The 26,318-nt window shown below is 31.9% G+C and overlaps 1 protein-coding gene across 2 annotated transcripts; it reads left to right on the plus strand.

Annotated features, from left to right (window-relative positions):
- The first annotated feature begins 12,643 nt into the window (after positions 1-12,643).
- Positions 12,644-25,774, plus strand: LOC132750615 (four-jointed box protein 1-like). 2 transcript variants are annotated; one of them, XM_060740629.1, is made up of 5 exons: positions 13,172-13,579; positions 20,259-20,426; positions 21,459-21,630; positions 21,926-22,099; positions 24,876-25,774. In XM_060740629.1, the coding sequence occupies exons 1-5, from the start codon at positions 13,318-13,320 to the stop codon at positions 25,300-25,302; spliced, it is 1,203 nt and encodes a 400-aa protein (XP_060596612.1). In that variant the 5' UTR covers positions 13,172-13,317; the 3' UTR covers positions 25,303-25,774. The 2 variants fall into 2 exon arrangements, with proteins under 2 accessions (XP_060596618.1, XP_060596612.1); XM_060740635.1 differs by lacking the exon at positions 21,926-22,099 and having other exon boundaries at positions 12,644-13,579.
- Positions 25,775-26,318: the final 544 nt, after the last annotated feature.

A 26,318-nucleotide genomic window follows, 5' to 3' on the forward strand; every position in this document is an offset into this window, starting at 1 on the left:
CTCTGCTAAACTTAAGATACATATGGTATTTTATGCATGTAACTGACAGACACAACAGATCAAGCAAACATGCATGAATATAGAAAAATGAATTTCTTCATGTTAATTGCTCTATTTATAGTTCAATTTGGTCGTACTGAATCATTACATTTTGTATTGTAACTGCGTGTTGCTAAAACGCTTTTTCGATGCTCATACCGCATTAATAACTTTTCTATCTTGAGAAAATATTAGAAATGATATTTTAACGTCTCAATTTCGACTAAAAGCACGCAAAGAATAGAGGAATTGATAAAAGATTGACCTTGATTTTCTGTCAGAATGTTAGCCACTTTCATGGTATTTCTGCCATTTAAAATAAGTATCTGCCTACAACGGCAGCATTTTTTCTTCGACCGGACCAGATTAAACGTCTGTAAAACTTTCAAGAAAAGACTCACGGGGTAGATATTTGGCTTGCGTGACCTCAATGGATGAACGTCTATATTAATAACACGAAATCCTGCCATTTAGTTAAAGCTTGAGATATTTTGAACAAAAAAACAGTCATTTTCACGGATTTTTCCGAAGCTGTCACTTATAACCTGCTCAAAATAGTCTCAAAACAGGAAAAACGAGTCCAAAATTACCTAATAGTATCTCCAGTCAATTGACATTAGTTTCATAGCAATTAAATGGACCGTATTTGTGTAATATAATAATACCAATCAAATTTATAACCTACCTGTACCGAGAGGTAAATTTCAGGTATCTGCCTTCACTGCAGTGATCTGCCATCACTGGCGCCGGTAATACGGTTTGCAGGCTTGGTTTGATTGAGCCTGTTCATGGACGGTACTGTCAAGTGCAAAACTACCTATATAAACGTTACGTTTATACAATGGAAAATGACTTTACAAAAGTGCAGTATTATATAGACACCTTCGTGATTTTTTTTGCACTTTGCCTCATACAAACCGCATATCTTCTACCTATTGGACTGAACAAATATATAGCGAGTGAACTCTAGTGCAACACATTTTATTGAAAATATTTAAATATTCTGGTAACATAAGATAGTTTTCCAATACATAATTACGTAAATCTCACCATATGTTTAACCAAACAGCTTTTCTTGGAAGTCTGATAAAGATCTTTTTTTCTCTCTCAGAAATCACAAGGTTAAATGCGTTGTATATGACACGTGACATTGATATGTATCATATTGCCAATGGGGTAAAATGGTCTTGTGTCGGGGTCACGTAATTACTTAAAGGGACCCTTTTTTTGGACATGACTTTGGACTACAAATAATGTTTCAATATTAATGGTCTATCATAGGTATAGACTAATAACCTGTGTGCAAAATTTCTTATCATTTGCCCACTCCGTTATTTCCTGACTAACAATTCTAATAAAAATGACTCAAAATTGATAAAAAACATTACACTTCATGTTCAAACTGCAGATCAAAGTTTCTGTTGTTATCATGATATCTATCTATAGCCTATGCTTAACGAGGGTCCATCCGCTCGTACGGCCACAAAATGCAGCTTTCACTGTCGAGTACGGACCCCGAACATGCACAAAAAGGTATGCTACACCAATGACGCTAATGAAATGTAACCTTATATACTAAAGTTTAATTATTTCAAAACAACCAATATATCAACATGCTATTATTAAACATTTAATTTAATAAATATAAATTAAGAATAATTATCAAAAGCAAAATTGTTAATGTCTTATGCCTGAAATCTTCATTATATTGACAAATTCAATCACTAATAGTATACTTGATATGCTGTGTGTAAATGTAATTCAAAATGTAACAAATTATAATTTCATGTACTACTAAAAAGGGAAATAACAAATTTATAACCTAAGTGACAAAAAATCAGAACATTTATAGCTATTTATAGCTTTCGTATTCAGGTACAGCAGAACTGCTTTCCGGTTCTCATTCATTAATATGACATGCTGCGAATCACCGTAGAATCGTTGGTATGCACGGAGGAAACCCCCTCAGACTATTCCTCGGAATGTAGAACATCGGACCGTGCTCAGATATACCAATAAACATATAAAATACATACAACTCAATTAAGAGAAACGTTCTGCTTAAGCAAAATATTCTTTTAAAGAAAAACGTACAATGTAGTGTAATATTTAATGTAAGTTTGCTTAAAACCATGTATAACAATGTTATAATAACCTCCATTATATCAATACTATTAAATTTATGCAGGTCTCGTAACAATAATACAATCATAAATGCGATAAAGGGAAAGAAAACATTTTCATCATAACAGATTGCTTAATTAAAGTCTTTAGGCACTTGTCTTAAAATTGTAAATACAGACGCATAATGAAATCCAGCCATGACGTTTCGTTTGAACACTATTGATGACATCCATCTTAAATAAAGCTGAAATTAGAAATAAGAAAGCACAACAAACGCAGTAGAAAAATATTCCGAGAGGGAAAGGGTGGGACTAAACTTTATGATGGAAATAAACTCAAAACAAAATTTTAAAAACAAAACTTGTAATGGGAGATGAATAGTATAAGATATGAGAGTAAATGATATACCAGGGTTGTCTCCTTTCAAAGAAATTCGAGATTTCGTATAATGCTTATTATATTAAAATGCATATCAATTATCATAATAACTTAATAATAAAATCATTACAATTATAACATATGTTAATGAAACAATGAGATAATAAAAAGCACAAAAAGCTTTATGTCTTTTTCTTTCATCCAAAATCACCAAGCAATTTAGCATTCAGAATTTACTTTAGTTTGATCGTGTAGGAAGCTATAAGCTTATAGACACACTTCCGAACCAGACAGTACTGAGCAATGAGTGTAAAGTTTCTTGCTCAAAGAACCCCTGACAGGATCTGAACCAAAGCGAGCAGAAATCCTCAGAATTGATTATGAGTCCGACGGGTTAACCATTTGGTCATGTCGTCACAATTCAGTTTTACCATCAAAAGGTTGTCTATAGCATTTTCCAGCTTCAAATCACAATCGAAGGTGGATAAAAATGCAAACGACAAATAGTATACAGAACAATTTATCTTTATCAAGTAAACGGAGGAAAATGGAAATGAATTGATATATTACCAATTATATTCATGATCGGAAACTTAAAACATGTACTTTTAGAAAGTCAAAGTTCCATATAATTGATCAGATACTTCTTGTAATGAATTATTGTTGTGATGTTAGAAATATTAGAGCATATATTTGTACAGGAGGAGACATATAAACAATCAGTATGTGTACTTTTAAATGGGATAAATTTAAGCAATTATCATAATATTATTAAAACAGTAATTTATGTTAAATCGATATATAATTATCATATAATTTATAGGGTTAGCAGTACTGAATGAGATAAAGGTTGAAATCATTAAATTCATAAATATTTGAACATTTCAGTGACTTTCACTTGAAACCATAGACTCTCATTCTTTATTCATATTCTAAATGCATACATTACAGTAATGTTAATGATACTGCTTGATGATTTTTTCCTTTAGTCTTTCTTTATTGGTATTGCTTATATTAAGTTCACATTAAACAGCAATGCGATACAAACAAAAAAGCAAGTTGTTTGTTAAAAAAAGATTTTTCAGCACGTTATGAGTATTTAAAAAATACTAGTATAATTATGGCTGACAAATCAGCATTTTTAAAAAAAAAAGTTACTAGTATATGGCTGATAAATCAGCAATTCGAGAGACTGATTACATAACAAATCATATCCTTTAGCACAATGGTTGTTGATTTGAAAGATATATAATGCTTGTCTACAATGGTAGTAAATTTGCCAGCATGCAGTTCCAGCAACAAAAATGTTTTCTGTAGTTCGCAAGAAGAGATTCTTATCAACTTTAGTTGATATGCTATTTTAAGATTTTGACTCATCTGTTACCAACAAAACGTTTTAGTGATGAAGGAATAAAAGTGATAAAAATTAAAAACTTTATTAAAAAGTGATTCATAAAGAAACGTCTCACATTTATTGTATGTTAAAGTGTTTTAATTTTATTAGGGGAATAGGAAACTGCTTCATGCAACCGCTTAAAATAAAGTTATCAAATATTCTGGTTGTTGCTTAAAATAAAGTTATCAAATATTCTGGTTGTTGCTTAAAATAAAGTTATCAAATATTCTGGTTATTTTTTTCAAACACTCGACATAGACATTCAAATAGTTTAAACTGAAAGAAATAAGGATATTGTGCTATTAACGTTATTTCGTTACGATAATGTGGAAATAGATTGATAAATAGATAAAAGTCAATAAATATCTGAAGTGGCTTGCATCCTACAACGAATGAAAAAGGAATTCCCGGATATTTACTTAGGTGTTGTTTTATTAGAACGGTTGATAATTTTGTTATAAAGTCTGTCTTCTATAGTGTCAGAAGTGGGAAATTGCTTCTCTTATAAAAGTAGGGATATGTGTTCAATGTTCAAGGATATAAAAAACCGATGTTAACTTGAATCAAAAAGAACATTTATTTTTCAAAAGTTCTGTTCCATTGATAATGTACAAAAAAGGATTAAAAACATTCATTGCTTGAGAACCTTACTATGCGTCAAGTTGTATTTTAAAATTAATATAAAAATCTTGTAATTTGATATAACACTTGTTTTTGAGTATATACTCGCAAATACAATTAATAAACATGTGCAAATTGCTTTTTGCAATATGAAATAATTGATGGAAATGTTAGACGGTTGTAATCATTAAAATCGTGTTCAAGGGACTTATTTTAAAGAGCAAATCGCTCTATTATTATGACAGCCTGAAACCTAGTGAACTTCAAGTCTATGCAAGTGAAATAGAGGATATTTGTTTGTTTGTGTGTAAGATGAAATAAAATTACATCTTACACAACAAACAAACAAATTTTCTTTTTATTTTATGCTTAAAAACAGGTTAAAACGAAATTTCCTTAATATTTACGTTAATATTAAAATCTGTTTTCCCCATTGAGAGCCTCAAAAAAGTCGAATTTCTCATTAAATACAAGAAGTCATGGGCTGAAAAATAAGTTCCACAATCAATGTTAAAAGGTAGTGATAGTATTCATTTTATTAAAAAATATGTCTGATTGCTTGTTTTAATAATAAAAACAAACAATTATAGTAGGAGAAAAAGTCCAACCATCTATCCATATTTCTATTACTGACTGCGAATTTATATTAGACCTGGCTTTGTTAAATGTAAACGGCCGTCATTTTTAAAGTTGTGTATTTCGCTGGAGGAAAATAATTGTGTTTGATTCAGAGGGATATCATTTGGATTTGTTAGTCATACACCTTTTTAAAAGAAAGAAAACTTATTGGAGGATTGTAACAGACAATAAATAAGTGTTGACAGATGTGTAAACATTCAAAAAAGTGGATAGGAAATTGGAAAACTTTGAAGCCTTACGAACGCTGGGTTGTTTACATATTCTTCGAGTGAAAGCTGCCATTGCTTTTCAAGTTTTCATAAAGCATACGGCAGTTATTGCTCGTAGGATACTTAAATATTCCAAAATGTCATCAAGAGCAGTTTTGCATGTTGAAGGAATGTATTTTTCAGACTGTAAAAATGAAACAAAAAATTAAAGAGACGATATTTGGTGATTGGTAATTTGAATGAATAGAAGTGACATACTGTAAGTTTTCTTCTTTTTCTTAATTTTGATATGTAAGTTATTTATCAATTTCAGCTTTGCTTTTCTTTAAGCAGCCTGACATTGTCGGAATAGTCAGCAAAAATAAAATTGAGGTACCACATGGGGAAAATCTTAAAAAAGTAGTTTCGTCATTGAAAAGTGTGAAATTATATTTTGATAATTTTCACTGTGAAATTATCAAATATAATTTTCACGGATAAATCAGTAATCCACTGAAAAGCATAAAATAAAGATTTATAATTACATAAAGAACTTGACTTTAGCTATTCATTTGACCAAGGATGCGTCGTCATGTCGTCAGGAGAAGTTCCGATACAAGGGGAGCAAATGCTTTTCAAGAAAGTATATGGATTAAAAATTCATGTGATTTGTCACACAATTTCGGGTCTGGAAGGCGGCTTTCAGTTCCACACTTGTTAACTGTTCATGATCAACACATTCCTTATGTTCGGGTTTGCTATAACAGTAAACTCTGTTTCTGCATTTAACAACGACTATACTTGTACGAGGAGAGGCATACATTACAATTCAACTTTTCTGATAGTACTTGTTTTGTTAATAATCATCATATTTTCTTTTTTAATTTCACTTTACAAGCTACTTACAATATCATGATTTATACTAAAATGAGTGTCTGTTTCAATATACTCACCATGCAAACGCTAAGCACTTTGTTACATGGGCTGATTGTTTTGTTGATAAAAACAAAAACATTTCAGTGACTGATTTTCTTTTATCTCCTTCATTTTTTGGTGCAAAAATACGTACTATGTTATAAAATTAGTGAACGTTGGATGCCAATATTTATTTGAAGTATCCTATTTTATGTAACAGTTTTATAATATTATTTTATTTTAACCACAAACACAAAATATGACAGATCATCAAGCAAATAATTTGTTTTATGCAAAATCCCACTAACGAGCATATACTTCCCGACGGAAAATATATTTACAGCATTAATTTTGGTAAATCATTGGAAAAAAGATATGTTAAAACTAACTATTCCCCTTAATTTCCTACTATAGATTCAGCTAAGGAAAATTTATGTAACATTATGGGTTTTATCTGACGAAAATAAGGACTAATACTATTATCTTTCCAGCATTTAAGTTCATTTTTAAGAGTGTAAGCATGCAGCTTTACAAAACATGAAAGGTTTCTTATCATACTTTATTTTTCATATAAACTCAGATCCACTTAGTGTAATTGAAGAGGATATTGAATCATTCACATGCAATGAACCTTATTTTTTGAAAGATATAGGAACAAATATGTCCAATATTAATTCTAATCTGATAATGAGTATTACATAAAAAGCCCATTACTTTTTAATTTGGAGTAACACACACTCAGATATAACCTTTGTTCTCGTTGTAGAAATCATATATATCAGAAACTCATTTTGCTGATGTACATTTATAGAGCTTGCATGTTTTCTTACCCCACTCCCCATAGGCATGTTTATCCTTATTGACAAAATGAAGCTATATGCTTGCATTTCCGCAAAATGGCGTTATATCAATATATTGGGGTTTTTATTCCCTGACATTGAAAATGCACAAACTCTGAAACTGTATATTGTGTTTCAGTCGTAAATGTGATAACTTGCTTGATTAGACAGAACTGTATTAAATGAAAGTTAGTAACAAGGAATCGTTTTATCTTATATGGTACAGGTATAAATTAGACAAATGTACTTCGAATCTTACTTTTCATCATAGTGTTGTTTACAATTGCACGTATTCTCTCATTGTGTAGATTGAGAATCAATTAAACATAAACCTTTGAAATATTAATTCAATTTTACTTATTACTTCAGACAATTTCCTAGCAAATGACTAACAACTAAAGACACCAACAAATGTCAGTATAGAGAAAATTCGTTGTCAAATTTACACCAATATTGTGTTGAAAACTATGGCTTTGTAAGATTTGGTTAAACATATACCATCATAAGAGGAAACTGTGATTTTCTCTATTTAATTCTAATGATTATATGTTTGAAATATTCTAATAATCTGTTCATAGCATAAGTTGCTTTAAAAAATATTAACCATTTTTTGCTATTCTGTTGTAATTTGATACTATAACTGGTGTTTATTTTTCATTACACGAATATCCTTGATTGCAAGTCTTAATGATCTATGATTAAATATCACTTTCAGATTTATCCCCATTGTTTTACTACACTGCAGTTAATATACCATGTCTTTCGATTATATGCACTTGCTATTTACGAGTTTTGTATCATTCTTGGAAGTCTACATATTTTACTATCTATCTTTTTGTGTGCAAAAACGGAAATTCTTTAATACATTATGGTACGTATAAGGATAATGATGAGTCTATTGTCTGACCTGCTATCTCATAAAATGAAGCATCTTAAATGTTGCATCACTGGATAGGAGTGTAATTAAATCTGTCTGATTCACAATAATTGTGTACCATTTTCTTATTATTCAATAGAAACACAATTCGGAAGATTGTTTCTTAGAATTTAGCCTATACTTAACGTTCTTTTATATACTACTTTGTCTGAAGCTTGAGGAATACGGAATGAATCACAACTTAAATGTTTGGTTTTGACGTAATATTCAGGAAATACGTGTGTATGTTTATTTCTACGTTGCTCTATCAAGAAATGCAAACTTTCCAGGATATATAATCTAATGTGCTTGTTTGGGCAACTCATTGCCGTCCAATATAAGCTGTTATGTTTTTATTATCTTACAGCAAAGCTTGTAGGTCATTTTACTTTATCGTAGAACTTGAAAATTATGTTATCTTATCGTAATTCTTGTACGTTCTGTTTATCTTATCGTAGAATTTGAAAGTTATGTTATCTTATCGTAAAGCTTTTACGTTCTGTCATCTTTAAGTTGAATTAAAAAGTAATGTTATGGTAAGGATTTTCATTTATGTTATCCCATAGCAGAGTTTACATACAGGTAATCTGTTATCAAATATTAAGCTTTCAGATGCTTGTTTGTTATTTAACGAAGTACATTGTAAAAAGGTATCTCTTTGCACCGGTTACATCATACTTTGTAACATCATTATAACCCATCATTTGCATAGAAAGTATACGTGATTATTCCAGGTAAATGTCTCATTAGCTATTTAGTCAGAGAATATATTATAACCAATATGGATAGCATTGTAGGTCCGAAGATAATAGAAAACTAGAAAAAAACTAGAAATATACGCAGTTAAATCGTGAAACAGTTTGCCTTCGTCCAAGTGAAATGATATATAAATGTGTTAATAAGTAAACGATAAAATATTTCATTTATATATGAGATTAATATATTTCACTTAGTGAAAATTAATGAACCGTAAACAAAAACTAATTCATCAACAACCACTGCTTATTATACCTTTATAATATAAATTGATATAACATTAAAGATACAATCTAAAACTTACAGTAAGCTTTCGTGTGACCACATCAACATACCAATTCTAAAGTTTTGGTTGTAAGAAACTTTCATCTAAACGCATCAACACACAGATTGTAACATTTTTGCTAAAACAAGCTTTCATCTGAAGACATCAACTCTTCAAGTATTGGAGGAATGGAGCAAATAAAAGTATCTATCTATCTACGATTATTTGCCTGGACCAAATTAATCTTTTACATGATCGCATACATACACATCTTCCAACTCGCGGGCTAAACAAACTTTCATCTGAACACATCTACACACATACCGCTTTATGTAGAAAATATGGTAACGAAGCATAAAATGATATTATAAAATACATCATTTTTGTAGAACAAGAAATAGGAATAGTTATCGAAATAAACGAGGAATGCTGGTATACTGGAGAGGTAATTACATTTATATGGTAGAAATGTCCGCTTATTGATAAGATACTGCTCGTGAATTTCTGTTGTAATGTTAAAACAATATTTTAACATTTATTTATAAAAAAGAACGAACACATATTAAAACTCAATATTTTGTATTTTGCTTTTATTAGTATTAATTATTGCAATAATCATAATAAAATAGTTATTTATAAAAGTTTGATATGTGATTTATAGGCTAAGCATAACTGAATGAAAAATAAGTTAAAAACATTAAACCAAAGAATTTGGATATTTCAGTGACTGTCACTTAAAACCATAGGATCTCATTTTTATTCATATTCTACATAAAGATAAAATTACTTTGTTGATGACAATAGTTTATGATTGAATATATATTTGACATTGCATATATTACGTTCACATAATAAGCTAGTCGTTCGATATTATATGATTATTTTTAGTATTTAAAAATAAACAAACAAACATCATATGGTTTTGATGAGAACAAGTCGTGAGAGTAATTTGTCTGGTTACATTCAAGTTTGCTGTGCTCATGAAAAGGTATTCTACTCGTAATAAACGTTTTGTAATGTATAACTGAATGGTTTTAACGAATTTGCAGTTATTTCTCTCTAATAAAAATCAATAGAAAGTCAAACAATTTACATACAATGTAAAATAGGTGTTTAAATTCTTTAGTGATATACTGTCACTTAGACAGAACACATGTATTCTATCTTGATGCAGCAGCATATAAAATTATTGATGAAGATGTTCAATGTTAAGACAATCAGCATTTGTTCTCAATTTGTTCACAATAAATAAGAGAAAGAAAAAGGAATAGATTAATATAAGCGATAATGCAATACAATGATAAATAGACAAACGTCAATATATAGATTTTCTTGAATGGCCTTCATCCTACAGCGACTGAAATTGGAAACGTTAGGAATTCCCGAATATTTACTTTGGTGACGTTTTATTGGGACGGCTGATAAATTTGTTATCAGGTTTGTCTTCCAAAGTATAAGATTCTCTTATAACAAGGACATTGAATGTAAGGTTCAAGGATATAAAGCACTAATGTTCACTTGAATCAAAAGAATGTTAAGTTATGAGAGACGGATAATATACGAAAGATAAAAAATTCAAAATGCAACTAGAGCCTTTGAACTTTATTGTTGCGTGAAATTGTTCTGCATATCGTAAAATAAACGAAAAACTCTTAGTGTATCTTTGTGTATCAAGTTGACTGGAGTATATAATTGTTATAACAATTAACTTGTGCATAAATTTTGACAAGAACAAGAAATAATTGATTCAATTGTATACAATATCTTTTGTTTTAAGTGGAATGAAAGAATGTTGAAAAACAAAAGCATCAAATGGTGTATTATGAAAGGAATTAAGTCGTATTCTCAAAGTTTTCGGCATGATTTACGAGTATAATAATTATAATAAATTTTAAGAATTATAAAGTGGCGGACATAATTCAGGATTCCATGGTGCAAATTAAAGTCTCAATGCTCATGAGAATGGTCAAACGATATTTATGTGTAAACTTTTATTTCTATTATGGTAAAGACAATCATAGCTAATAATGCGTCAGTTGTTTCGATGTATTGCTGATTCGAGAAGAGCGTGCACTTTGCCTCAAAAACTTTCACGGGAAAGTACCATCACTGTAACATATACTGTATGAATATTGCCCAGGTTGGAAGTGTTCATATACGGGATCTCAACAGATGACATTTCGATCCCTATTAATAATATCAAAGTAGTCTGATCAATCGCTTTATGGTATATGGTTAAGATATATATTACCTAAATGTACTACGGATCTTACTGTTAATGTTAGTGTTGTTTACTATTCCACTTGCTTCCACTTCTATATGTTGTTCAGTTGAATTCTAAAGAGTTCATGCCGAGCTTCAGAATTTTAACAAATACCGATCATACCGCACCAAACACTACAATTATTAAGTCTAAAAGGAGTTTACAAAATGAGTTGGTTAAATCCTAAAATACTAGTATGTTTCCTTTAAGTAATGCTGGATGGAACTGAGAAAAAATTATGTAAGTTAATTTACCCGATCAAATCTATAATGAACATTTGCAAGATCATGGCATTCAGAAAGAAATGTTTGACAGTGATATAATCATTACAGACTATAAAAACAACATCGTCTGCTGTTACAAAATGAAAATGTGTAACACTAACGAGTCCAATTCAGAATTTTAGAATAACTACTTATTCATAATGGTTTAGAAGAGATAGAGATGGCAATTTATAAAGAAAGAGGCTGATATCATGAAGTTTATTAAATACAGCTTTGTCCTGGTTTGATTTCCATTCAGATGATATAAAATTACTATTGGACGGTTTGAAATTATCGTTTGTCAACGAGAAGTCTATTGGTTCAGTATTCAATGATTCTTTAGCTAAGAATTCTCTCTTGCACTTCCTCGTATTCCTGCGTGGCTTTGTTGGCCTTGAGAATTGAGTACCGCTCAAGTCGGTGCTATGGGGCGTAAGGGATGTTGCACTTATTCATTATCCCTCATTACCGGACTCAATGAAACCGAGTGTGCAATTTTCATGTAATTTTGTTATGATGGATGCTTCCGAGGGATCACTTTGTTTCCAGATTTTTGGATCCAACACAGTTTGACTAATCTAGTTTTAAAAATATCATGGAATCGAAACAGGATTTTCTTGATCATAATGCATAAATCGCTGTTTAAAACACCAGTTGAGACATTGTAAAGTCGTTTAACTCGTAAAGTACCGCTACCGAATTAAATATGTTTTACAGTTTACTCAAAGATGTTATGCCGCTGACAGAATTGGAAAACGTTTTTACTGATAAGTTCACGCATAAGAGAAAAGTGTTACAATTGTGATTCCTTTAAAAAAGCAGATCGATTTGATGGATGATCACTCACATACAAATAGAAGGAAGTCTTTATTTTATATTAGATACGGATTTTGATACAACAAATGCCTTTTAGACTCGATTTACAGGTAAATATCAACATCGCAAATGTCAACAAAAACGCTACAATTTATCGCCAATTTAATAAAAACTATTCAATTTGCAGCAAAAATCAAATACTGCTCTAAACCCTGACAAATTTAGCTTCAGAAAAATGTTTAGTTTGGAAAAATCGATTTATTTTTGATTAAGATAAGTTGAAACATTTCTTTGGGTGAACTCGACGTTCACCTCTTCTACTTTCGTTTTCCGAGGTTTTATGGGCTATATCCGGTGGACGCTGTAAAACAGTGATAAAGTCTAAGCGAGTTTTTTTCAATAAAACGCATGGATTAATTTTAATTTTTGATTATAATGTAAAAAGCATTTGCTGTATATATTTAACATATTCTTGGATATTTGGAAATTGTTTTAGAAGAATACTTATATACATAAATAAAACTTCACTTAACTGTATGTTAAATCTTTTATAACAACACACAGGATCTTTAAGGAATGGACATATCAAACATTTTCAAAAAAATATACTAACCAACATACCTGAAGTAAATACGTGGGGTGTTGTAAATACTCATGACTCGGTAGCCATATTGTTTATTTTGCAACCGATTTTCAATTTTATATCGAACAGCTGTTACAAGTGTCCAATTCAAAACAGCTGTTACAAGTGTCCAATTCAAATGTGAAATGCACATAAAAAATCGGATATTGACGTTGACAAGACATACATGTGGCGCACACAAAATCTATAGTCCTTCTATTTTCACAAAACAATTAAAGAGAATAATTATGCGATCTTACAAACAATATTAAAAACAATGAAAATGTTTTGGAGATTTATCGTGCCTTCCCTTTGTGTGCTTGTTTTATTTTTTACATATTTTAAAAGAAAATATGATTTCGAAAGAAATTCAGATTATTCGCAGTTTAAATTTAAGATATTTGGTGGAAAACTAAACAAATCTGTATCGATGAATGTTTCCACTAAATCTGAATCTGGAAAAGATAAAAGCATTAATACAGATTTAGTGCAGGACGGGATCTTTTGGTCAGATTTTGCAGAATCACTCGTTCCGAAAGGTAAGATAGCTTTCTTTTTAGTGTTAAGTACAGAAACCAACGATGAAAGGAATTTTATGTACTGAACGATTACGTATTATGTATATATACTTTAGCTATATTGTTTATACATAGAGTATTTTGATTAAGATAATGTTTTCATATAGCTAATACTCAGCTGGATTAAATAAGTTCAAGCTAAGAGTTACCGTGACCGTACAAGCTACCTTCGGTTTATCAAAATTAAAAGAAACCCTGCATATTTCCGTCAAGTTATATAAAATGGTACGGATCACGCAGTTTTTTGGGGAGGCTATGCCGACCCAATGTTAATAACCGTCCGTCAAATCTCACTGCCGCGGTAATCAGGTCAAAAAATAGTACCTTGATTTTTTCTAAGCTGACTCATCACTCATCACAGACATTTACAATATGAAAATATTTTCATTCTTTAATTTCATATCTGCAATTTGTAAAGATAATAATTCTCTGAAAAATTCTTGATTTTTGTTTGTTATTTTTTCAAAATCACTACTCCGTGACGTCATACTGCCGCGGTAATCAGGTTTAGGCATACGTATGTCTGTAATAAATAGTTCTGGTATGAAAACCCTTCAAAATAATAACTTTATCAATATTTTTTTAACAAAAAGCATAAATGAAAATTTATAAGTAAATGCTTTAATTTGGTGGCTAATATTCTTTATTATTTTTGATAACAATTTTCCAATTACTACGCAGCGACCAACTGTTTATGACCGTACATTAACTAGAACGTTGCAACACCGTATTCTCAATAGCATGCATGTTCTTTTCTTGTTATAACCCATTAATAGTCCTTAATATTTTTTAAAGACAAATAATTGTAAACTGTCGCTTACATCAGAGACATGGATCATGCTTGCGTGATAACTAAGTAAAACTAACTTATTAATTAGTACACCCCAGGAGGCTGTACGCGGAAAACACTCATAAACCGCTATATCATATAGCTGTTAGTAAATATTTTGCATACATTTAACTAAAAATTCACTGATGGTGATGAACATATAGTTTGAAAACATTATATTCTTGAACCATTATCGCCGAAAAAAAAACACTATTTAACGACAAAACCCCTAAGACCCTCCGGCAAAATTTCAGCACGATATTACATTTTACATTAGCAAAATAAAAAAGCAATACTTATATTTTCATCTTACATAATTCATTAATCAAACTTTTAACATAAAAGTATCTTTTAAAAATATGTCTGGCAATTGACAGATCCCTAATCTGATCTTTTATTTGTATAGGAATAAATTTAAACATGTGCTCTTTTGTTTAGGAATATTTTGTAGTGAAAGTCTTATATATCCTCTAATCTCATATTAGAATTAGACAGGTCAGGGATTTATACAACCAGTTGTTTAGTTAAACTACGATCATTTTAATCCCAATAGAAACATTCAAATATTTGGGGTAAAAAACATGACCAAAGTACCTGGTAGTCGTTTACCTGGTGGTGATCCCATTAAACTGATTATAGATTCGAAGTGATTAGAAAACACAAATAGAAACATGTGTTTCTGTACAACAAAAATCGGAAGTAAAGTGAACAGTTAAATGACAGAAACCAGAGGTCAAATATATTTTAACAAGGAAATAATTACTTCAGAGAAAGACGCAAAGATCAGTCTTCAATAAAATGAACGACCCCGAATTGCGTAATTAGAAAGTTTATTCAATTCTAGGGCAACGCATCATAATTTGATAGTCCATGTGTAATAAAATTCAAATTTTCAATACAGATTATGAGATACATAAAAAAATATTAAAGAATAAGAAGCTTTAATTAAAAAAGGAAAGAAAACGCATATATATACGAATTACTTACAGTCGAGCATCGGGAAGTCATTAACATATCTTACGAAACTTTAATTTAAAAACGATATTTGCGTGCGCTGAAGTGATTAATGTTTATTTGAAAAATAAAAAAAGAACTTATATGTTTGTGTTCTAAAAATAATCGGTGACGCCGTCAGTAATGAAATGGGAATAAATTTCTGAAACATGATTTTATTCGAGAAGAAGACAACCTTCTGTCCTTAGTGTCCAGCTTTATTTGTAATCCAATGAAAACGCTGTATTTCTTAAAAATTATGTGTGTTAATTTTCATAGAAAAAAAAAGTCGATACTATATTGAAATCCGTTAATAGTCGCCTTCTATTTTTCATAGTGCTTCATAGTACCGCGTAGTGACGTAATCAAGGGCCAAATAAAGCTTGACACTAAATATGTTAGTGTTCATCCTTAGCTGTTCTACAGAAATTAGAAACATTCTCCTGTCGCTATCGCTCGCGTCGAAGTTTCTAATTTCTGTAGAACAGCACGGATGAACACTAACATATTCGTAGAGCATGAATATTAATACTCATCACAAGACAGTATCTTATTGATCTCAATTATGGTACATGTAAATGTGTATGATTTTTATGTTCAATAAAAATGTTGCATCACTTGCAGTTGTTATTATCATTTCATAATATTAAAAGGACAGTCCTAGAATATTTTGATAAGGAACCGTCAGTTGTAAAATGTTATTGCTATTATAATAATGAACAGTCGTCATACTTTCTGGTATGTCATTTATTATTGACAGTTTAGGTTTTTCAAAATTTGCATGATTAAGAGTCCGAATGTAGACCTCAATGAAATGTTCTGGAATATTAACAAAATGAATAGTCAACCATATTAACCATATATATGAATGGTTGAACACAACAGTAAGGATAAATAGCGGCGCAATGTGCATATCTTTTTTTTGGTAATAATTGAAATAACATCACATTTTAAGCAAAAAGAAAAGAAACTATAAGTCTGAAACATTCTGTCATAGCCTCCCCATCAGTACATTCAGTGCTTTGATTTTACTTGTTACGGCGGTACACAGCGTTTTTTGTTCTAATGAAGTTTGTTATTTGTTTGAAATTATCTTTTTAAAATGTTACGTTTTTTTATCTATAAGTAAACGAATTAAGAGTACTTGTAAATGTATTTTTAGTCATATAGATTTTGACAGGTTATATGACCCTATATGAACGGCTGTTTGCAAATATCACCCGATACACTAGACGAGCGTTATATTGCAAACAATCGTTTATATATGGTCATATAACCTGTCAGGAATACTTCCTTTTTTGGAAAAAAGTGTTTTCTTAGAAAATTGACATCAGCTATGTATATACAACTTCAACGTCAGAATTATCCAATGAAAAGTGACATACAAACGTGCAGTATGATATAGAAATCTTTGTGATTTTTTTTGTACTATACCTCATTTAAACCCCGTATCTCCTGCCTATTGGACTAGGGATTGAACTCAGTGAACTTTATAATAGATGTTTCTTGCATAACATTTTTTTATTGTTGTTTAAATAACTATATATTTTACAAAACTCTTATCCACAATGCAACATTTTACTGGAAACATTTGAATACTCTTTCAAAACTAAATCTAGATATCCGTTTACATCAGCTAGTTTTTCTAAACAAAATTATGTTAATATGTTTTTTTAATCAGCTTTTTCTTTGAATCTGACAAAATCTTTTTTTTTTCCTTTTTAGAAACCATAAGGTTAAATGCGTGGTATATGCCACGTGACATCCATATGTATCATTATGCCTTTAGGGTAAAATGATCTTGTGTCGGGGACATAAAACTTCTTTTAATTATTGAATAAAAGGTACATCACTCAAGTTTTTTTGCACATGACTGACATAATTTTTTTTCAAGATAAATGGTCTATCATAGGTCTAGATCAATAGCTTTTGTGCAGAATTTCAGATAATTTGCCCACTTTTGACTTTTTGCTCACTTTTAACTTGACTAACAATTCTGATAAAAATGACTCAAATTTGAGTGTTGCAATGATTTTCACTCAAATGGGGATATAAATAACACAAAATATATTTATAATATATTACCGAGTATATTTTTCATTATCTTTTGCAAATATTTTTTTTCATAAGTGAACTAACTGAACTAACTGATCTGCTGATCTATGTAAGAAATTCAAATTTTATGTTTTTAGGCTTTTGAACCTTAATAGAGTTCTTTTAGGTGACATATAAATCTTAATGATAATGACATATAGAGATCATGCGCATTTGTGAGTATTGAAAAGAAATTTGACCTTTGGTCTTTACCATATCATACGTGTACAGAATACCGACGTTTGCTTTGATTAAAAACAATTTTGCTTTCCACGGAGCGCAAATAAATAAAACTGAGCAGCCAACACATCGGATCACGGTTGTTCACAAATGAAAGTTGTTTTATGCTTTATTTCAAATACCACTACGGCAAGTTGAATGGTAACTATTGACTTATTTTTTCTCACATTTAAACACATACAAAGGCTGTTAGAACAAAAGAAACATAAAATTTCAACTCATATATAGATTTTTATAAGGAATATAAAGAGGAAAAAATCGAGACTTTCATTTTTGAATTTCATTTACTTTGACACATCAAGAAAATCGACTAATCGAAGTTCGACTCCTGAAAGTTTTACTGTTCCACATGAGAAGAATTATTAATATAAAAATATATAACTGTCTAATTTTACCATAAATTTAAAAAAGCACTAGAATTTAGCTTCAATAGGTGTGGTAGTTTTCGTCAATCTTATTGGTAAAAGTATAGATCGCTGCATGAAGTGTGTTTTTGTTCAATTTTTCGAAGCAATTTCCAAAGGCCAGGTTGTTCCCTGTATGATCTTGAAAATTTTTCTCACGCCTCGATTATTCAAAGAAATTATTTTCATTTTTGTCAGATTTTGATAAAAATCTCTTATAATATTAATACGCCAGAATGAAATGTATGAGTTATCTGCTCGTTGCGGATCATGATTTCAATAATTTTCAAAGACATTCAATAGAAACAAATCCAAACTAATAACAGACAGACAAACGACAATAAAGCCATAAAGACATATATCCTTGCGAGACTGAGAACATAGCATAATTATCAACTCCAAACTATCATATCATTTGCAAATACAGAGAGAATAAGAGACACGCACGCACGCAATCATGCACGCACGCACCAACGCACACGCACGCACCAACACACACACGCACACGCACACACACACACACACACACACACGCACACACGCACACGCACACACACACACACACACACGCGCACACACACGCGCACGCGCACGCGCACGCACACACGCACACGCACACACACACACACACACACACACACAGATGGATATAACATAAATATACAGCGAGGAAGACAAAAAGAGTGATTTATGGACAAAACGTTCTTATACAGCGAGGAATACAAAAAGAGAAACAGATGGACAAAACACGGATTTTCTGTAAGGAAAACAAAACAAGAGATAGATTAACATAACATAGATATACAGCGAAGAAGGCAAAACTTGACACAGATGAAAATAACACGAATATACAGCGAGGAAGACAAAAGACAAAAAGAGAGATAGATGGACATAATTGGATATAATGCGAGGAAGATTAAAAGAGAGACAGATGTACATAACAGTAGTTACTCATAACATAAATATACAGCAAGGAAGACAAATAGAGAGACAGATGGACATAACATGGATATACAGAAGTCAAAAAGAGAGGCAGATTGACATAACACAGATATACAACGAGGAAGGCAAAAAGAGACAAATGGACATAACATAGATAGACAGCGAGGAAGACAAAAAGAGTGATAGATGGGCATAACATGGTTATACAGAAGACAAAAAGAGATGCAGATTGACTATACAATAATAGCCGAGGATGTTCCGATTGCGGGAAGAAATACTTCAGAGGAGCTCTATATCACAATTTTTACGAAGCTCCTCCGAATTATTTCTTCCCGCAATCGAAACATCCTCGGCTATTACTGTATAGTCATTCTGCCTTTCTTTGGTCGTTGTATATCTATGTTACGTCCGTTTATCTCTTTTTGCCTTCCTCGTTGTATATCTGTGTTATGTCAATTTGCTTCTCTTTTTGTCTTATGTATAACCATGATATGTCCATCTATCACTCTTGCACTTTTGGTTTTCGAAAGGATCCCTATCAACAAAATATATGCCAAATTTTTAAGTTATTACAACCATCAGATTCTTAAATATACAGTTTGGAGACATAAGAAGGTTAAGTCATTTTTCATCTTAAATCAGTTTTAAGTATGAATCTTTAATTTAAGTTCAAAGGTGTATGTAAGAAATGAAATACAGATGGATACAGTAGTTTCCTTGAGGTTTTTGTTTGTTTGTTGATATAACAAGGCCATTCAAAAGTGCAGCCGTCCGGTTAGCTCAATAGGTAGCGCGTTCGGGCGACCCGGGTTCGATTCTCAGGACGGCACAGGTCACATTTGTTGTGATTGAGCGTGAAATCTTTTCCATGGTCATTTGCACTGTACCTCTGCTCTGGTATGTGCAGAAGTTTCAGTTCCTTGCTAAACTAAAAGCAACAAGTACTTGTAAACTGCTTGACAGCCTGCCCAGGAACAATGCAGTGGCTGAACTGTGCTTGGTAAATTCAATGTGGCTTACTGGCGTGATCCGGAGTGAAAACTACCACGACCACCATGTTTGTGATATAGTTTTGCATTTTGCTTTTGGCAAACACATTTTGACTCGTATACATTTTAATTTGTCATAATTATTTCAGGATTAGACGATAACGACAGAATGCAATTAGTAAAGAAATTGCGACATATGCGTGTGGTAAAAATAGAATCAGGGAATAGGTCAATGTGTGGCAACAGTAATGGCATTATCGCACTTGAAGATGGAACTAAAGTGTGTGCCAAACATAGACGAACTCATTCAATATATGGTAATAAAGTGTAAATTAATTTGTTCACCGTCAAAGGAGAAATAACTTACAATGGTTTCTTTGTATAAAGTTTACACAATTTCATGAAGCGAAGACCGACATTCAAATTTAATTCCTAAAAGAAAAGCCCTATTGATTTTTGGGTCTCTAGGTCAAAAATCACTATAATTACCTTAAAGCTGAAAATATATTCTGGAGCATAACTTAAGGTCCATTTGGCCCACTGTATTCAAATTTCATAGGATGATTGTCCATATTTGGTAAAAGACCCCTATTGATTTTGGGCTCTCAATGTCAGAGGTCAAGGTCACTATGACCTCAAAACTGAAAATTGTTTTAAAGCATAACTTAAATTCTATTTGGCCCACACTATTCAGACCTCATAGGATGATTGTCCATATTGGGAAGAAGATCCCTATTAATTTTGGGGTCACAAGGCCAAAGTCAAAATAACCTTTAAACTGAAAATGGTTTCCGCTCAATAACTTAAGTATTAATCAACCAAGAGCTGTAAAATTTAATAGGCTGTACAGCCATGCCCTATACATTACCCCTATTGATTTTAGGGTCATAAGGTCAAAGTTAAGGGTTACAATGATATTAACATTGAAAATTGTGGTTTCTTGAGCATAACTACAATTTGATGATGGTGCTTTGCAAAACAGCAACATTTTATATATATGTAGGTTCTTCAGCTATAAAGGAGGGTTGCTTTTGAAGGAGGTACTGTATTTAATTCCCATGTCATACAAATGTTTCATCCTTACTAAAAAAAAAGATCAAACAAAAAACTTTTGGGCATATAATGATCCGCCTAGCGATGCTCTTGTCTACGTTGGCATCAAGGTTACGAGGGTTTGGTATAAAACGATCAAGTATTTGCTGTTCTTCATTACTTTCTAGGTTTCGAGCTTTTTATTAGATATTTGAATATAGGCTCAGTTTCTGCTATCGAATTATATAAATACCTATCAGAGAATCAATGGATTGTAGAAATTTATTTGCTTAGCATACATTTCTTCGTATAAACAGCTGAAGCATTAGCATTCTACTTATCTCGATTGTTGCGTTTGGACAACGTTCCAGAGGTGATACTTTCTAAACTTGATGGATCTTCCGGGCAGTGGAAAAGATTTAACTTTACAAAATTAAATTGGAAAGAATTCGAAGAAGTTGCAATCATCAGGTGGTTCAATAATGCAAGGTTAAGTCATGCTTTAATGATATTTTATAAATTAAAACAATAAGGATTAAGCATGTTTATTCAATCTTGTCAATAACTCACTGTTACACTTAAATGTGTATAATCATTATTTGATGTTTTTTCTCCGTCAAACCTATTGCAGTTGTTGATTTCAACCGTTGTAGATATTTTAAAGCTCAGTTTTGTTCAAGATAAAAAAAGACAACCTCTAGCACAATCAGGACAATCGTGAAATTATATTGAATAGAAGGACCATTTGTCTCTGAACTTTATTTCATCGTGATTCCCATTTCAGACTTAAAACTTTCATGCCACAAGTAATATATAATGCTTACAAAACAGGGAAGCCGGTTAACAGCGCCATGATTCACGAATCACCATCTCTAAGAAATAAATCTACTGCAATAGCTGAACTTATTCAGTGGGGAACGCTGATAGTTTTTGACTATTTAGTTGGCCATCACGACAGGTAAATTGTTTGTGAGCAATTTTATTTTTTTTATAAAATATTTTTTTCTCAAATGAAAGGTTTTATACTACTTTGTTGTATCTGTGATATTGCTTTACAAAGGTAAATTTGAATTAGCCAATCGTATGGAAGTAAATTGAAAGGCTACATTTCCGTTAAACATTTTATGAGAGTTTATATCAGTAAACTATAACAATTACTGTAAAAGCGTACACGACACCTGCAACATGTTCTATTGCGAATACTTCATTTGAATATACGCCCAAGATCACCCTGAACCATCGGAGGCCACACTTTTATTGCTTCCCCACCGCTTTATATCATTGGTAATTTTGTATAAACGTCCAGATTATCGTTTATTTTCCATCCAAATTATTGTTTGATTTAATTTTTTTTATTGAAACTGCATTAGAAGAGTAGTTGAGTTTGCAAAACTGAGGAATTAGCAAACTTATTCCACATACTGTTATACTCGAGGTATGACCACAAGCTTGTTAGGAGCCTTTCATATCACGAGATAGTAATAAGCTGATAAGCTGCTTCTATTTTGTTACGAAAAAAATGAGGCTACAGAAACTGAAGCAACATACACTTTACGTAATCGTCCCAAGGGAGAACTAATGAAGCGGAATCATCTGCCGACAAAACTTTTCTCCCTTAAGACTGTCTCAAGGATTGCAAGCTGGAATGTTCGAACACTTTATGAGACTGGGAAAGCTGCTCAGGCTGCTAGAGAGATGGATAGATACAACGTAGAAATTTTAGGACTCAGCGAAGTAAGATGGACATATTAATCAGGGGCAGTAACCTTGTCATCAGGACATACTCTTTTGTACTCTGGACCACCAAACGATGATTACTATCGAAATGGTGTGGGATTCATACTCAGGAAAAAGGCCAAATTCTCACTTATTGAATGGAACCATGTCAGTGAGAGTATCATTGTAGCAAGATTTATGGCCAAGGTGCAAAAAGTAACCATCATTCAGTGCTACGCTCCAAATAATGTAGCAGAGGAAAAAAGTAAAGAGGAGTTTTACAACCAACTCCAGTCGTCATTAGATGAATCAGCACCTCGAAACATCCTGATTTTTTTTGGCGACATGAAAATCAAAGTTGAAAGAGATAACACCGGGAGAGAGTTGATCATGAGGAAAGAAGGCATAGGTGACACAAACGAAAATTGAGAACTTTTGCAGATTTCTGCTCCCACAACGATCTATAGGAGGCGCAACATTCCCTCACAAAGATATTCACAAAACAACATGGGTTTCACCAGATATGCGAACAAAGAACAGATCAGCCACATTACAAAGCCATTTGGTGAGAAAGAGTCTGAGAATGATAGATGTTCGAGCTTTTCGTTGGGCAGACATGGCATCTGACCACCAATTTGTCATTGCCAAATTGACGATTAAGATAGCAAAGGCATCAAAACAAGAACAGTCAGTGAACAGAAGGTACAACATCAGAATATTATAAGATCCAAAGACAAGCCAACATTTTAGTATTTAGTTGAACATTCGCTTCTAAGCACTAGCAGGGCTGGACGATGGCACAATATAACAGAACTGGGGAAGAGTCAAGTCCACATTTACCATCACTTGGTTATGCTAAGAGAGAAAACAAGGTTTGGTTGCCTGACGGAACTATCAAGGCAAAAGAGAAAAAGCGATAGACAAGGATACAACTGCAACAGGCCTAGACAAGAGCTCAAAAAGAAAGGCTGACAAGAGAACACACAGAAAGCAAGAATGAGATCAAAAGAGAAGCTAGAAAAGACAAGAGAAACTATGTGAATCAACTTGCCTCACAAGCAGACGATGTCAAGGCCAGATATGACACCAAGACTGTGTATAACATCACACCAACACATTTAAACCAGTGAAAGACGAAGATGGGAATGTCATCACAAGACTTAAAAAAACTCCAATGTTGGAAAGACCACTTTGCAGACTTCTTGAACCAGTTCAAAATACTCCTGATTTACTGAGAATCTTTGAGACCAATGTCGAATAAGTTCTTTTGTATGGATGAGAAACCTGGAAGCATACCAAGAAAAACGAACACGACCTGCAGGTATTCATCAACAAATGCCTCCGACAGATCCTACATATCAGATGGCCAAACAAGATCAGCAATTCAGAACTCTGGAATAGAACACCTGGAAACGAACAATAGAAGCTGAGCTGAAAAGTTGCAATAACACCTAGGCAGAAGCAAAAAGAGCAGCAATGAACCGACCCGGATGGAGAGCTGTTGTTGATGCCTTTTGCCCCACTTTGGTATAATTAGATGAGATGAGATGAAGATGATGATTTTCACTCTTCGTTATCTAAAATACCTTAAATGGACTACTCCGCTTAGGTCCAAAGACCAAAAATGTAAAATTTGAATTTTCTAACATACTATTAGCTGTTGCAAAATACGCAAAAGAGAATTATGAAATATGCTATGAAACACATGGAAAATCGTATTTTTGTGCTATTCTTAGTCAAATTTCAGTGAAAATTGCAACGCCTTTTCGTTTTAGTCAATTTTCTTCTATTATAATAATCATTCTAGAAAAAATCGAGTTAGCGAATAATAAAAAAATGTTGCACGCAAATTTTTATATCTTGATTTACATAAAATGGAAATAAATAATAAAAATCCTCATAGAAGTCCCTTTACAGAAGTAAGCTTATAGTAACAGTTTTGAAAGAAAAATTATAAAGACCAATTCTACCAATAGACTAGGTCTAAAAATGTTCAATGTTTTGTTTTTTTTCTGCAGGTTGATTCATTACCAACTATTTGGAGAATCTGGACCCAGATTTCGAAGTTTTTCCAGACATTTATATAATAGTGTTAAGTCACCAAACGGCAAGATATGGATAATTGATAATGAATTTGCCTTCTTTACTGAACGCAAACATAGAGTGTCTAAGGAGTATAACATTCATTTGCTCACATTCAATAATATTATGCTAAAAACAATGTGTATCTTTCAATCTTCACTAGTTGGTGAGTTAAGAAATCTTCATAAATACCCATCAGCTTTTCACCATCTCTGGTATTACGCCAGTTCCTTTGAACCATTATTAAATAATCTCAATAGAGACCTTCAATTTAACACATCAGCTGCTTTATTCAACCAAAGACTCGGAGATATCATCGGTTGGATATATGTTTGCAAATCTAAGAGTTTAATTAAAAAGTAATGCCAAACAGGTGGAAACTATAAAGATAAGATCCATACATTATTGTATAGTAACACTTTTAGGCCTCTATATTATTTTCTTTGCTGTTTGGTTTATTTGGCTTTTCTTGTTTTTTTGCTGCCATTGCAAATTTTCGGCCCTTTTCGTCACAATCCGGATAAGACTTGGACATTTTGCTGTGTTGGGCTTTCTTTAATGATTCTTTATTTATCTTTTTTCGGAAATTTTGCTTTGAACCATAAATGTTTTGTCACAGTTTCGCATTGTTTTTACGCTTCGTTAAGAATGTGTACATCGATATATTACATATACCATTTGCCACAATAAGGTTTTAATGGGAATTGATTTGATTAACTAGTACACGTATGCCCAAGTTTAATATTTGAAAATATTTATAATTGTCTTTATTCCACGTAGAACAAGTTTCGTATGTTAGTAAAAGGGATATAAAAAAAATACCTGAAAAAACATTTGACGTTACCATAAAAGTACCGTGATTCCCTACCGTGCTAGTTGAGAGTGGAGTAGGTTGGCGGGGATAATAGCATTAAAATGATAAAATAGAAACATCCAACAAACCCTGGCAATTTTGTTCACCTTTTGAATATTTTGATAATTAAAACACTGGTAAGAACACTTGAAACTATCTGCCTTTTTCAAACTTTTATTGCTAGTTTTTCAATAAATATGATGACACCATCTTATTTTTGACTGCAAATTTTGTCAGATAAAGAAATGGATGTCTGCTAACGTTTACAAATTTAAATACATATGCAAAAGTGAAACTGAATTGATAAAACAGTAACATTTGGGATTATTGTCTTTCAACTTGAATAATGATTTGTAACAGCTTTGTATCTAACGTTAATGTGTTATTTTTAATAAAATATAGATCAGATAGATGCAGTTACACATGTTAAATATATTACATTTGTATCAAATTTGCATTTACTGCACATGCAGTTCATCACGTGATTGATCCGTCCATGAAATGAGGCAAAATAACAATACAATAA

The sequence above is a fragment of the Ruditapes philippinarum genome, unplaced genomic scaffold (assembly GCF_026571515.1).
Source record: "Ruditapes philippinarum isolate M1 unplaced genomic scaffold, ASM2657151v2 ctg1476_1_1_1_1, whole genome shotgun sequence".
Classification (NCBI taxonomy): Eukaryota; Metazoa; Mollusca; class Bivalvia; order Venerida; family Veneridae; genus Ruditapes; species Ruditapes philippinarum.